The following is a 15,049-nucleotide window of genomic DNA, read 5'->3' as shown; positions in this document are numbered from 1 at the left end:
TACTTGTATATCGCTTTCTGCAGGAGAATAGAGATAGCAAGGAACCAAACAGTTAGGAAACGAAGAACAAAGGATGATTTTCGTGTATAACCAGTTATATGACAAGAAATATTTTTGTAGAATTCTGCCGTACGATGGACCTTTTCTTATTAGACTAAGTTTTTAGAAGGGGGTGGCTCAAATTACTTCATTATTTTTCATAGATTCTCCCTATTGATACATTTGTAATAATTGATATAGCACTATTGTGTCTTGTCTGAAATTTCGAAGTCCGATTATTATCTGTTGCTTGTCTTATTCGTTTTCGAACTTTGACACTATAATCAACGGTGTCCTCGTTACTTGGCTAATCGTTTTTCTTTCGTAGTTGGATTTTTCATTCCCTTCAATTTTAACTATTTTAAAATACCCAACATCCAACTGTATTTGTGACTTGCTATGAAAAACACTTATTTTGTTGCGTACTAAATCCCAACCCGTTCCAGTATATTCCGGAGAATACCTGAATATAAAACAGTCAAACATATATGTACAGTTTCCAATCCTTTTGAAGTAATTATAAAAGTGCTGGTCGCAATGTACTCGACAATAAAGACGCTTCAATCTATATTGGAATCATTATAATCAACTAGGGTGAATATGGCATGCAGCCCATACTCCGAGGCCTTCGCTGCAAATATCATGGGGCCACAGCGTGATCTCACATTTATATTGACAGGACAACGCCAGAGCGTTAGCCAAGTTGCTATTGTTGCAAAAAGATGGCACAGAGTACCAACTTCACAGCGTCATACTCAAAAACATTTGTAATATTTAATAATTCACTTTTTATATAGAAAATGTCTGTCCCGATATTTATCGTACTATTATAGTACATCATTACAACTGGGAAATTAAAAAAATCTAAATATTAATATAGTATAACTCTCAGTACATCTAACTCTTAAACGTATAAGAAACCGCTTCCTACTTACGAATTTGTGATGTAAGAACTACTTCTCGCGAAAACTTGGTGTTTGTAAATTGGGAGATTACTGTAATTCCTACAATGACTAGCACAATCAGCATTGGGCATAACGACGTTCGCTTGCACATACAGTAAAACCCCGATTTAAGGGACTATTACTGTATGGTGGTAAGACTTGTCTGCTAAATGTGACTGCCAGTTAAACTCGAAAGAAATGTATTTAGTTCTGGCTCTCTGGCACTTCACTGTCTAAGGATTTTAAACGGCTATCAAATACCATCAGAATGATGTTACGTCATCAAGTCCTGTGCAAACGAAAGGCTAGTTCAGTTCGCGATTTCCGAAGTCCGTTAAACAGAGTTTACTGTAACTGATGGAAATCTCGATGAAACGTTACAGTATTTGAAATGCTTACAGATATATGTGTAAAATTAGCTCGATCCAGGAGCGTATTCAGTGGTGGGCATATGCCTCCCTTAACCAAAAATTTTAAATTAAAAAAAAAAAAAAAAAATTGCAGGAGGCGTTCTAAAAAAAACTCAAAAGCCTGGTCACCATGCCTCCCCTCACGATGATACCTGGATATGCCACTGGCTCTACCCATCATATAATTTAAACAAAAATAAAAACTATCATGAGTAGGCACAGCTTGGCTCAGAATCTAGTGCAAAAACAAGCAGATTGACGTTACGCTCATTGACGTTAATATCAGACTTTTACAATATTTTTTTTCCTCTCTATTATGTATAGCTGGAGTTCCCAAACTTTGCAATACCGCGACCGCTCCATTAATTAAAAGTAATGATTTCATTTGAGTTGAGTGGGAAAGAAAACTGGGAAAATAAAACTGTTTCTCCAGAAATAAAGAAAACCGTGGAGTTGCGACACACAATTTGCAAATCCCAGACTTCAGTACCACGTCTTTTTATTGGGGGAAGGGGGAGAAGAGTAGAAGTTCTCTTGACTGAAATAGACAGCAGAGCAACACTACAGGGTTGCCAAGAAAGCGAGTCGTCTCCAAATGATATAATTTTTATCTATTAATTCTGGTTCCAACAGATGTGCTTGAAATGCATGTCTCAATTATCCTGTTTGCTGTGAACTATTAAGCATGGTGGTAGAGTCGATTCAGTGAGTTCCGAAAGTGTCCTAGGGCGATAATAAGCAGCAGACTGATATTTTTAATACTTAACAGGAGGCTAAAACTTTATCTCGCTGCTTGCCACTCGTTTGGAGAAATCTGGATTCGATGCCCATCGAAGACCGGAGTTAGCCGATCTCAAGCGGAAAGAACAAGTTTCCCCGTGAATTATTCTGGCGGAAATAACTGAAGCGTGTGGTCACCGATTTGCGCAGACAGTAGAACTTCATAAATCCGACACCCTCGGGTCCCAGCACATGCCAGTTTTCTGAAGATTTGCACACAGCATAAGTATTTTATGGTTATTTCGTTATTTTTAGTAGATAATACTAAATCAGCTCTAATTCCTATAATTTCCACAGAACGATAACTGCCATATTAGGGCGACCCGAGAAATGAGAAAGAACTCGTTTGCCAATGTGAAATATATCCACAAATTGCAGGTATTTCCTGGTCAATTTTCTTGACGAAAATCCCCAGTTTCGGGGGGAGGGAGGGAGGACCTTGCCATCCACGCATGAGAACGACTAACTCGGCCACAGAATGGGGAAAATGCCCATAAAATTTCCTCTAGTTATTGACGGAATTCGAACCCGGGGATCTTCCACCGGATCCGAAACCGCCAATGACACGAGAAATTACAGTGGTTATTCATCGTCGGAATTAGTGATTATAACCACTATGGCTGTTGCGACTGTCCATTTTTATTTTAATGAGGTGCAAATAGTACAATACGATCAAAGGCGGATTTAACAGCGGGCGCGCGCCCTGGGCCCCGACTTCTGAAGGGCCCACGCAAAACTCCAACGAATTAGTTGAACATATTAGTTCAACTATTAGTTAAAAACTTTGTGATTATTATTATGCTATTATTAATTATATTATACATATTATATTCAAATTTTATTGGAAATAAAACATTAATAGTACATAATATTTTTTACTTATTTAAAAAAATGGTTAACATGTATTTTTATTTTTCCTGTCTCTCGCTTTTTTTTTTTTTTTTAAAAAAGGGACCCAATATTTTCTTCGGCGCCCGGGTCCTCAACCGACCTTAATCCGCTCCTGAATACGATTACAACAATCGAATCGCTTTATAAACTAAATACGTTACATACTTCTGTACTATTCAATATTATACGTACTGTGAACTAGTAGAATCGCAAAAATGAATGCTTTATAAGCTGGAAATATATATTATCAATTGCAAAAATTCTAGGAAATATGTAAAACAGAAATAAATTGAAGTCTGTAAATTATTAACGAATATAACGCATAAATCCGATATCTGCGGTGCTTCTCACTATCTTTTTTAATAGATGCGAGCGACAAACTTGTCGTTAAATACAGTAGAACCCGGATAAGAAGTTTTCCAAGGGAGTGGAGGTTTAGAACTTCTTAGAAAGGAAAATGGCCTATTATTATTCAGTTTATTAAACTTGATTTCACCCCCTGTACAGCTGGTTGGCTAGAAGGGTGTACATAGAATTATAATTGAAAAATACATACATGAAAAGGACAATACATACATTTGACAATGCGCTTGCCTGGAGCTGGAACAGCATATGTATACATATTGACAAGAGAAAGAAAACTTACATTTGAATTTACATATACACGGAGAATTAAATTTACAATATAAATTCAATCTATTAAATGACAGCCAAAGTCTTGAACTTCAGAGAATTTATGCGTCTGTCGATGGCACGTGATGGAGTAACTTGATCGTGTTTGTCGAGATTCACTGGAGGTCGGTGCTGCGATGCAAATCTTCCAGGATATTCTTCCTGTATTTCTTGTCTCCAATAGTTTGTTGGGGTTAATTTGCAGATTGTTGAAATGTTCCATGTTTGCTGGAAACATATCTCTAAGGCAGACAGTTGGTAAGAGTCGACCTATACCGTTGTTTATGTTGCTCTCTTGGGTGGGTACTTGAGGCTAAGATGATTTCTTGCACGTTTGGAGAATCAATCCTATTAGTTAACAGTTTGACAATAGTGACGAGGTTCTTTTGCAGAATTTTGATCTTCCATTGTGGTCATGTAGAATAGATCTTGAGATGGTGAACGGGTTCCCATGGATCCTGTTCGATCAACTCAGAACCCAATATTCAATTGCCAGGATTTCTTTACAATAAGGGTATGAAATATTAACTACACAAATAATAATTAAAAGATACACATAAATAAGTTAAAAGGTAATTTTTAAGTACTATTTCAGAATAACCTATAAACATTTTTAAACTGAGCAGTTCAAACTGATTACCAAGTTACAGAATGAGCTCCTTTGGAGTTTCAACATACCTTGAACGGTCACGATTACGATAAGACACAGCAACAATCCACTAAGTAATTCAGAACTGTTCACAACCATCAGAACTTAATGCGGTCGACGTATTAATTATAGATATCGATTAAAACAATTGCAATGTCACTTCCATAATCAAAATGATTATACTAAAAAGGTTGTAGGGCTGAAAGCCTCAGACTACGGAAAATGCACTAATCGAACAAGTTAGTGCATAGTATCCGTAGCCGAGTGGTCAGGAGTAGGAGTGCAGTAGCACACGCACTTTGAGTAGACCAGGGTTCAAGCTGCTGAATACGGTCGATCTGCCAACCCGCACTGGACCAGCGTGGCAGATTACGGTCCATTTCCCTCAGCATGAATTGTTGAGGAGGCTTCCATCCTGCAGTGGGTTGATAATGGCTGCACTTTACCTTTTATCATTTTAGTTCGTAGTAAATCAACGAAGTACATGGATATGGGATTGTTTTTATTATATCTCATAATTGTGAATGCCTTCACGAGTTGCCCTGATACTGAACTACCTCCGACAGTAGATTCTCGAATAATCAACACTTCACCAGTGGATTCTTGGAGGATACTACCACCCGTGGGTAATGGTATCCGAAGAGAATAAGTAACATTAGTCTTCTCCAGTGCCGAAGCGTTGCTTATTAGATGTAGTGCAATATCAGGGCAACTCGTTGTGAAGGCATTCACAATAATAAGGTAAACTACAGCCATTATCAATCCACTGCAGGATGGAAGATTCCTCAACAATTCATGTTGAGGAAAGTGGACCATAATCTGCCTCGCTGGTCCAATGCGGGTTTGCAGATCGACTGTATTTGGCAGTCAGGGGCTTGAACTCCGGTTTATACTCAAAGAGCGTGTGCTACTGCACTCCCACTCATGACCACTGAACTACGGAGGCCCCTCGGTGGTTTACTACGAACTAAAATGATGCTATGCACTAACTTGTTCGATTACCAAAATGTTTTATAATTTTTTAATATAAAAATGGAGAATTTCTATATTTAAAAAACATTAAGTGGGAAAACGTCATTATAATAATACACCCACCGTGTATTTTTTTTTTTATCACGTAGTTTTTATGCGGGAAAACCTTTTACGCGTGAAAATAATACATTAGAATATATAGAGTTGAAATTGGGAATTAAGAACCAAACCTAGAACAAGAGAAAACTTATGCCGGTTTTACTGTATTTATATCAAAATGAAAAACTTCAAGCCAACACTGCATTGGTGGGATCAATACCATAGTGCAGCATGTAGCGTGTCGAGACACTATTCTCACTAAAAATAGGCTCTATGATACATTACTATTCGAAAGGCCACTGTCATTTCTTATCACTTTATTATGACGTTATTTCACAGTTGCAAATCCATATGTTACAGGAGGGTAGTGTCCTCTTGAAACATATGGGTTAGCAGCTGTACAATTCATTTGTCACACAATCAGAAGAACAGCATTAAAAGCAGGTCACGACATCCGATTGCAGCCACGGATTCCAAAATCATGACATGAAGCAATATTTGTATCATAAATTGGGCTTTTGTTGCAATATTTTTCTATACAGCTTTGAATTAAGATCACCTCACCGAGGAGGGAGGAACGAATGCAAACCACGGGTTGGAGAAAGAATAGCATTTTATATAATAATATGCATATTGCTTTACGTGAAGGATATATTCACGTAAAGTTAAAATACAGTACCTCCTCCCCTATTAGCCAGTTATGTTTCTTCAGGCGTCCGAACAACTTAATTATTGATTTTTTAGTTTTATTTTTGAATCACAATGTAAAGCGTACATTTATAAAATGTTGTAGCAAAATAAATATAATTAACTGAAAATAATCTACCTGTTCAGAACTGGATAAAACTAAACCGACTGCTGAATTTAAGTCTTCTAATGCTGCTAATACGGAAGCGAATGGTCCAATGTGTCTCCAGAGAAAAGCACACAGTTCTGCTGCATCAACCGACCTAATAATTAAACACGCTTATTAATAATTGAGTTCTTAATAAGTCTCAAGACGTTTTCAAAAGAATATCAAGTACCACAGCCGCAATTAAGCACGAGACAATGATTTCGAAGCATAAGGTAAACCTTAAATTTAGTAACCCCACCCATCCTCACCATTTTCTTGTAAAATATAGTTCCCTCACACATCCAATAAAAAGTCGTGCCTTAGGCATTGGCCATCATTACAAATCATCAGAAGTTTAGTATACAGTATCTGCATCCTAAATTCAGGTTTGCAGTTTTTACTCCAAAAATGCTCTGTTCATGGAGCAACTGCACCACATTTGGATTTCGAAGTAATACACAATTTTTAATATTTTCATTAAAACATTTAAACAATACAAATTTTCTTTTAAAATACAAGCACTTTCTCCCACCGATCACGAAACGTTGTCTCAGCTGTACACATAAACCAGCCAAACTTGACTTAATTAAAACATTGCCATCTATTCGAAAATTTGGTGAACAAAAAATGTATTCCCACCTGCACCACCTTGCAAAATATCCTGCCGGCGCTCATGGCTCTGTCTTTACATCGTTTTAGTTAACTATAGAAAGAGGAACCAGAAGTACTTTAAAAAAAATGTATTTCGAAATTGCATTTTACCTTTAGGTTATCAACCACTATTTTGGGTGACCAAATTAAACAAATAAATAAATTTTTACATATTGGGATTAGCGGAGCCATTTATTATTTATATTACTCTTACATTCAACAAATTAAAATAGACTTTTGATATTTCTTATAAGTTTTCTCATATGATTATTTTTTATTTTAACTTATTTCTTAAGCAACAATAGAATATCATAGTTAATAGAAATTAATATCGATCTTACCCAGTGTTATGGAGATCGAACTCATGAAAGAGCTGTTCAATTTCGCCCTCTGTCAAGATACCATCCCAGAAGAAATCAATAAATTCATCACGAGACAAAACACCATCACCTAAAGAATATTGGACGTTACAAATATGAACTTTTAAAAATACCTTATAACATGTGATATTATAGCATTATTTCTGATTTTTCTTTTTACTATCTTTAAGCGATGTATACGAGTAGTTCATGAGAGTTTCCTAGACAGTTAGTGGGTTGGTCTGAATGCAAGTCGCTATTTCAGACTACAAACAAATGATTTTTTTTTTCTTTTTTTGCTGCTAAACTTCGATGGTAAACAAGCGCATTGTTCTAAACTTATAACTTGCTGAAAGAAATAACATTTTTCTTTAACAGTGCTGAAGTTAACTGAAACTTTTTATATTCAAATATATAGATTAATTGTACTATAAATTTCGATCGAGCCGCTGTGATTACTTATCTAATTCATGTTATGCACATTTTGTGCATTTTCGTTTGTAAGGAAAAACGTGTTGGAAATTCGTTGTAATGGAATTTTAATGTATTCCATAATTCAATAATAAAGATAGATATTATTAATAATATTAAAATATAAGTTTACAACTGCAGAATTTAATGACTTGAAAAAAAATATACGCAGCGATCAGAAAATGCAGAATTAGTTAAAGATTTTCTGAATAAAAATTTTTTGGGAATTTGGTATTTAACTAAATAATTTTATTCAGAATATGCCAAACAGAAAAATATTTTAAATTAAAATATAGTAAACCAATAATGGAATTGTCTTAAAATAGAAAGCAGACTCATAAAAAATTTAATATTTCAAAGCAAGGAACGAAGCTAAATGTCTTTAAAGAGAATCTAAATGTTCGTTTGCATTTATTGTCGTCTGACAAAGTTAATAATAGACGCACTAGGTTCACAATTGTGATTTGACTAATGCGGATTTGCTTTTAAATGCAGTTTTAAATCTATTATATTCTAACTATGGATAATAAAATAAGTGGAATTATATTTTATATCTTAAAATGATTATATTTATGCACCTAACATTTAATAATTCTAGCGCTTGACTTACCGTTAGAATCTGCTCTGTGAAACACCTGCAAAATAAATAAATAAATATTGGCTCATTTCTCGACATTCTCGTAATGCAGTTATGAGCAGATAACAATAGCAAAATGATTTCACAAAGATATATTATTTAAATTAGCCTTACATTCAATAACACTGAAATTCCTTTCTGGAGTGAGAGAAAAGGGTTGTGTGGCTCCATGACAAGGCCTTGATGCTGCCCTCTACCGCCAGCAATAGTTCTTAAAATAAGTGTTGCTATTTTGGAGTTAAGTTTGGAACTTGGTTACGACTTTCAAGGTTTGTAATCGAGTAATACCTACAACGTAACACAAACCAGTGGCATCAGCAATGCGTCCTTTATAGTATGGTCCATTCTTTTTCTGGCTTCATTCTTCACCCCATTAAGTTTAGTCTCCTTCCCAGTTGGTTAAATTCAGTGTACACGGCGCGCGCGCCGGGTAATACACACTTATTTTTCTGGTAGTTGGGACCTCTCAGCAATTTGTAGCGGCAATTAAGATTATATCAGTAAAGCATTCTGCACTTTACAGTAGTTTGCCCAATGGAATTGTTTCTAAGTTAGGGTTATACAGAGAAGGCTTTTGGCGTGAGACATCATTTCAACTGTTCGTGACTAAATTTATTTGATTTTTTGCACTGGGGACACACACGCAAAACAGTGTCTCTCAGAACAAAACTGAAACTCAAAGTTAGGACATTTAAATTATCAACGAAACAAGTACAAACACCCAGATGTATAAAGAATGCGAAGAACGGTGGAGGGGAGTTAGTGATTATTAAATAATTAAAGTGAGCAACAAAAGATAAAACAATTAGGTTGTACGCTTTCCTACTGGAATAATTTTGCGTGCTATCTTTTCTATCATATAGTTAAGACCTAAATAGCTATGCGTGCTATAACCTCTGACCAGTGGCGGATTAACCGTATCCCTATAGTTGGGGCCTCTAGGCAAATTATATTTGCACCCCCCCCCCCAAATAATAATAAAAAAATAAAAGTTAGGTGGCAAATAAATGAAATTTTGGATTTTTCTGTCTGTTAAAGGATGATAAATAATAAAACTTTTTAGTTTAATGAATGATTTTTTATGTCGTTTTTACAAATTTACTTTGCGAATTTTAGAATTCGCGAATTTATTGATTATGTCTTCAAAGTTTATTTTTTCGGCAAGCTCATGTTCAATGGGAATTAGGGATAAGGCATTTAATCGCTCTTGGCTCGTTAGAGCCATTGGTATTGCGGCATTATTTAAAGCGTAGATAGTCCGCGGTATTCAAAATACGTATTAAAACGTAATAATTGTTTTGGAAAAAATTTCTCTTAAAATAATCAAGATGTTTATGATGTTTACTGAAAACATTAATCTATTTTAGAACACTATAGGAAAATGTCTTGGCTTGGGAGCCCTAGGCACGTGCCTCATTGCCTTAATGGGTAATCCTACCCTGCCTATGACTGGCTTACTCTTTAGTTTCAATACAATATAGTGTACAACAAACAGCTCTGATGAAACACCACAAACAGAAATCGTCGAAACGTTTGGTTTACAGAATTTTAACGAAACGCATACACGTAAATAATGAACGTCATAATGCACTATTTCCCCATAATCATGATTATTATACTGTATATAAAAAAAAAAAACTTTCATAAATTATTATAGGATCTTATTGCTAGAATAGATACATAAAACTATTATTACGGCTTTCACGATAATGATGGCAAGGGTTTCTTGTGAGATTTACAACGATATATATGGCTTTTGTTTTTATGCAAAAGGTATACACTAGCCTACCAAAAATCAGGGAATACTCCTCTGACTGGAGGAAATAGTGGCTTATGAAGGTGACCAATGCAGGGGGTGCACTGGATGTGCCACACCAGGGCTATGTTCACAATCAAAGTCTCAACATAAATAAACGAAGCCCCTTAACCCCTTTTGCATCTAGATCCCCCAAGTACCTTTGCGTGGCCCTGGACCAATAGTTGGCTTGGAATTCATTTTAAACATGTACACTGAATGATGAAAAGAGCTGACAGTCTTGGGGGGGGGATGACAATTGTCATGTGAGGGAAATGTCTGTTCGTGCTGTTGCTCGGGAACTGAACATTCCCAGATCAATCACAGGCAATGTTCTGAAGAAATGGGAGTCCCAAGCGATAGCAAAACTACCATACCATCAGGTTTGCCACTGCAAGGGCCTGAAAGGTTAGGTGGCCCATATGGTTGGTTTCGCATGCCTCTTAAAAAGCACAAGGGAAGCCCATTCGTGAATCTCCTAGGGGAAGCCTAGATTTGTAATTTTGCTACCGATCTGGATGCGACCAAGTAGATGTAAAATACTAACAAGAACCAACATCTAATCCCAGGGGCTCACATCTGATAAGTATGGGCTTGGCAAACCCAGGGTCCTGAGCTGGATATCATCATTCTTCTCTTTATTGCTTTCTTGATGATTCCTTACTTCTGATTCTCTCTCTCTCTCTCTCTCTCTCTCTCTCTCAGGGTAATGCGGCAATTTTTTTTGGCTGGTGAAGCATAAGCTTCAGGCTTCCTTGCACCATATGGCTAATAATAAATAATAACACATATTGAGATAATAAGGTACCTCATCGTATCATCAAATAGGGCTTAAACGATCAGATTTTGGCTTCGAAAAAATGTAAATAGTTGTATGCCATGAATTTTCATGGAAGAGCTGCAGCTACAAGCCAACTAGATAACAAATGCATATGTACACTCAGGGCTGTGTTAACCTATGGCCCTGGGTGTACATATCTGAGTGCTCAGATTACGAACCCAAGGGGGCATAAATCCAAATTGAGAAAAGACAGTTGTAGAATAGATGTGCAGAAATTTGCCTTTACCCAGCTGGTGAATTGCTGGAACAAACTTCGATCTGTGGTTGTGGAAGTTGATAGCTTAAATAAATTCAAGGAGGAACTGGACAAATGTTTAGTGGGAATGGATGTGTGAATTTTTTTTTTTTTTTTTTTGGCTGATGCTACATAAGCTTATACGCTTGCTTTCTTGCATCACATGCTCAAATTACTACTACTACTACTAAAACCAGCCATGGCTGGGGGCCTCACCTGAAGAGGGGCTTCATTTTCAGTGTAAATATTTTCTAAATTAGTGATAAAAATTTCTAATAATAATAATAAACCAAGAATAATAAACTTAACTTGTTAAGTGTTTAAATTTTATTCTTATATCTTTTTATTGTACAATAAATAAGTTAAAAGTTTCTATTGTTATTTTATTTTTCAATGGCAAAAACATAAAACATTTTTGACCTCTTATTTTGTATTTTTATCAAGGAATTATTAATCGCAATATAAATATGAAAACCAATATAGTATTTGTATTTATATGTATGTGCAATATATATATATATATACACACAGTATATATACACAAAAAAACCGCTTTGAGCCAAAATATTATGACCACCTACCTAATATGATGTTGGCCCTCCACATGCAGCCAAAACAGCTTGTACCTGGCAAGGCATGGATGCTACAAGATTTCTAAATGTGTCTTGTGGTATCTGGTACCAACATGTAACCAGCAGATCCTTTCTCCTGTAAGGTCCGTGGTTGAGACGCTGCAGATCGGAGTTGCTGTTCCAACACAAACCACAGATGCTCGATGGGATTGATTTCTGGAGAATTTGGAGGCCAGGGCAATACCTGGAAGTCTTCCTCGTGTTCCGCGAACAATCCAGGCGGTGTGGCATGGCGCATTATCCTGCTGAAAGATGGCACCGCCAGAGGGGAAGACCGTTGTCATGAAAGGGTGTACCTGGTCAGCAATGATTTTTAGGTAGGTGGTAGACGTCACATGGATGACTGGACCCAGGGTATCCCAGCAGAACATCGCCCAAAGCATGACACCACCACTGCCGGCTTGTTTTTGTCCCATGGTACATCCAGGCACCATCACTTCCCCAGGTAAACAATGCACGTGTACCTAGGCATCCACATGGTGCAACAGGAAATGTGATTCGTCGGACCCAGACGACCTACTTCCAATCACTCAAGGTCCAGTTTCAATGCCCACGTGCTCATTGTAGGCGCTGTTACCATTGAACCAGGGTTAGCATGGGCACTCGGAGCTGCCTGCAGCTATGCAGCCCCATTTTCAGCAGCGTTCGATGTACTGTGTGTGTTGTGACACATTACTCCTGTCACCAGCATTCCAATTACTGGCGAGCTGCACCACAGTCGCCCTTCTGTTGCCACGTACCATCCGGGAGAGCCTTTGCTCACCTCAAGCATCAATGAGCCGTGGTCGTCTAACACCTTGCCGGCGGTTCGTGGGTTCCCCTCCTCTGTTTCATATATGCTCTGACCCAGACGTCTGGCCATTACAATTTGGCCTTTGTCAAACTCGCTTAAGTCCACTGTCTTTCCCATCTGAAGAATAAGAGTAACACTGATCAATGGATCAGTATCAGGTGTTTTTTATACAGTGTCCCGACCTACGCATGCACCGTAGTTCACCTGCAGTTGCTTTGATTTGCATAACGACTTGCTGGTCATAATGTTTTGACTTATCAGTGTATATACCTTCTTCTTCAAGAGGAGTGTTTCCATTTACAATGGGTTTCCTCAGGCTACAAGTTATTTTTTGGTAGGAATTTTTTCCTGCCATAAAGTACGGTTCAAGATGTCTTGGTCAGTTAAACCTTGGGCTGTCATGCACTCTCGTACTCCATCCATCCATGTCTTCCTAGGTCTTCCTCTTCTCCTTCTTCCAGGAGGTATCCATTCCAGGATAGCCTTTGGATATTTGTTTTCTTGTATCTGTTTTACATGTCTATACAATGTTAAACACTTTTTTTTGATAGTGTCAATAATATTCTTTTTTTCACTGCCATTTTCTCTCTTATGCCTTCATTCCATTTTCTGTCTCTTCTAGAAGTCCTTGCTGAACATATATATATATATATATATATATTAAAGAGGCCTCATATTTAAATATGGCCGGGGAAGGGGGCCTCAAATTTAAATATAGCTGGGGGCCTCTTTCTTCTTTAATCCAGCTCTGTGTACACTATTCATTAGAATGGTACAAGGCACAACTTAACCTGTACTGTGGATCAATGGAAATCGGTCCTGTGGTGTGTTCTCTAGGTAACGAGTGTTCTCTAGGATGCCTAGAGAACACTCGTTACCTGATTGTGTTATACTAACTGTGAAGTTGGGAGGAGGAGAAATCATGGAGTGGAGATGTTTTTTGTGACCTCGTCATTGTATGAAACCCACAAATTCTATGTCCCAAATTAATATTCTGGATAATCCTGCATGCCTTACACTGTGATAGTTTTATAGACTGGTCCTAACACCTTTTAACACAATAATGCTCCATAGCACAAAATAGAGATTGTGACCTTGTGGTGTGAAGAGAATAAATTTGAAACATTACAGTGACCATCACATGACCTAGATCTCAACATCTTTGAGGTGAAGCGAAATGCAGAATTAGTTCAAAGTGAAGATGGCCCTTTCATTAGTTAAGCTCAAGTGTTTTAATGGATAAATGGAGCACAATACCACCAGCTTTCTACCCTAAATTAGTAGAGTCTTCTAGAACACACTGAAACAGTCATTATTGTCAAAGGTGAGCCAACATTTATCAAACCATGTTATACAGTATAGTATTAGTAATGGCCATATGATTCAAGAAAGCCTTAGGCTTATGCTGCACCAGTCAAAAGAAAGAATCAGCCCATGGAAATGTGGAAGCATCAGAAATGTGGTAGCACTAGTTCTCAGAGGCAGCAGAATGAACACAGAATGCTTCATGTTTTATGGAATACCGATGACAAAACGAACATTGAGACTGCTCATGTTTGGTGGGGGAAGGTAGTTTCTTATTTACATCCAGGTGATTAAAAGCCTTAATATGGTCCTAATACCAGTTCACATATCTGCAGCACTGAATGAATCTTAGCATTCATGGGCTGTAGAGATCACAATTAATTTGTCCCTGGATAATCCCAATTTTACTGTATGTACATTTATGAATCATGTTAACATGAGATAGAAATTTTCAAGTTAGGTAATATGCAAATTAGGTTAAGTTTCAAATGCTTTAAATTTTTAATTGATTTTTTTAATTAGCATATCAATTTTGTTTTTATTTAAATATTTTACGGTGAATTTCAAATAGCTAAATCATGAAATTTAAGTAGTGGTAGCGTAGTGAATTATGAGGTCTGGGTTTTTCTCTGTGAAATGTCTTTCTTTTTTTTTTTTTTGGAACTGAATTCAATGTAGATTGTTTCATAGTTTGAGCCTTGTTGTTGCCATTAGCATGTGCAGGTATGGTCTTGATATTTAGAAATACATATCACTGTACGTTTTTGGCATAGCCTCTTTCTGTACAAAGCTTTGAGCAATTGAGTTTGCTACTTAGCACACTGATCTCATATTGTGGATGCACATTGCCATGAGTTGCCTTGGTGTATTGTACTACTTTAAATAAAATGCACTGCTCCAATGAATAAGTGCACTGCTTCTTTAAAGTGTATGCCCAGGGCCACCTTTTATTCATTCCAAAGTCTCACTGCATTATATCAAACATATTAAAATGCCTCTGCATTAAACTTAATTTTTTTAAAAGAAATTTGTATGCCTT

General features: G+C 36.9%; 1 protein-coding gene across 1 annotated transcript in view; it reads right to left on the bottom strand.

Moving 5' to 3' along the window:
* Nucleotides 1–8,710, bottom strand: part of LOC150082873 (N-terminal EF-hand calcium-binding protein 1-like) — a 58,207-nt gene extending 49,497 nt beyond the window's left edge. Inside the window, exons 1-4 of the mRNA XM_090376885.1 lie at nucleotides 8,524–8,710; nucleotides 8,383–8,407; nucleotides 7,284–7,392; nucleotides 6,283–6,406 (exon numbers count right to left, since the gene is read on the bottom strand). Coding sequence (XP_090233011.1) covers nucleotides 6,283–6,406; nucleotides 7,284–7,392; nucleotides 8,383–8,407; nucleotides 8,524–8,580 — 315 coding nt within the window. The 5' untranslated portion in view covers nucleotides 8,581–8,710. The remainder of the gene's footprint in view (nucleotides 1–6,282; nucleotides 6,407–7,283; nucleotides 7,393–8,382; nucleotides 8,408–8,523) is intronic.
* Between the last annotated feature and the right edge of the window lie 6,339 nt (nucleotides 8,711–15,049).

Source organism: Mastigoproctus giganteus, chromosome 7, assembly GCF_048544385.1.
Source record: "Mastigoproctus giganteus isolate SK-2022 chromosome 7, ASM4854438v1, whole genome shotgun sequence".
Taxonomy (NCBI): domain Eukaryota; kingdom Metazoa; phylum Arthropoda; class Arachnida; order Uropygi; family Thelyphonidae; genus Mastigoproctus; species Mastigoproctus giganteus.
Note: the sequence above shows the minus strand (reverse complement) of the source record. Positions and strands in the feature narration are given on the sequence as shown.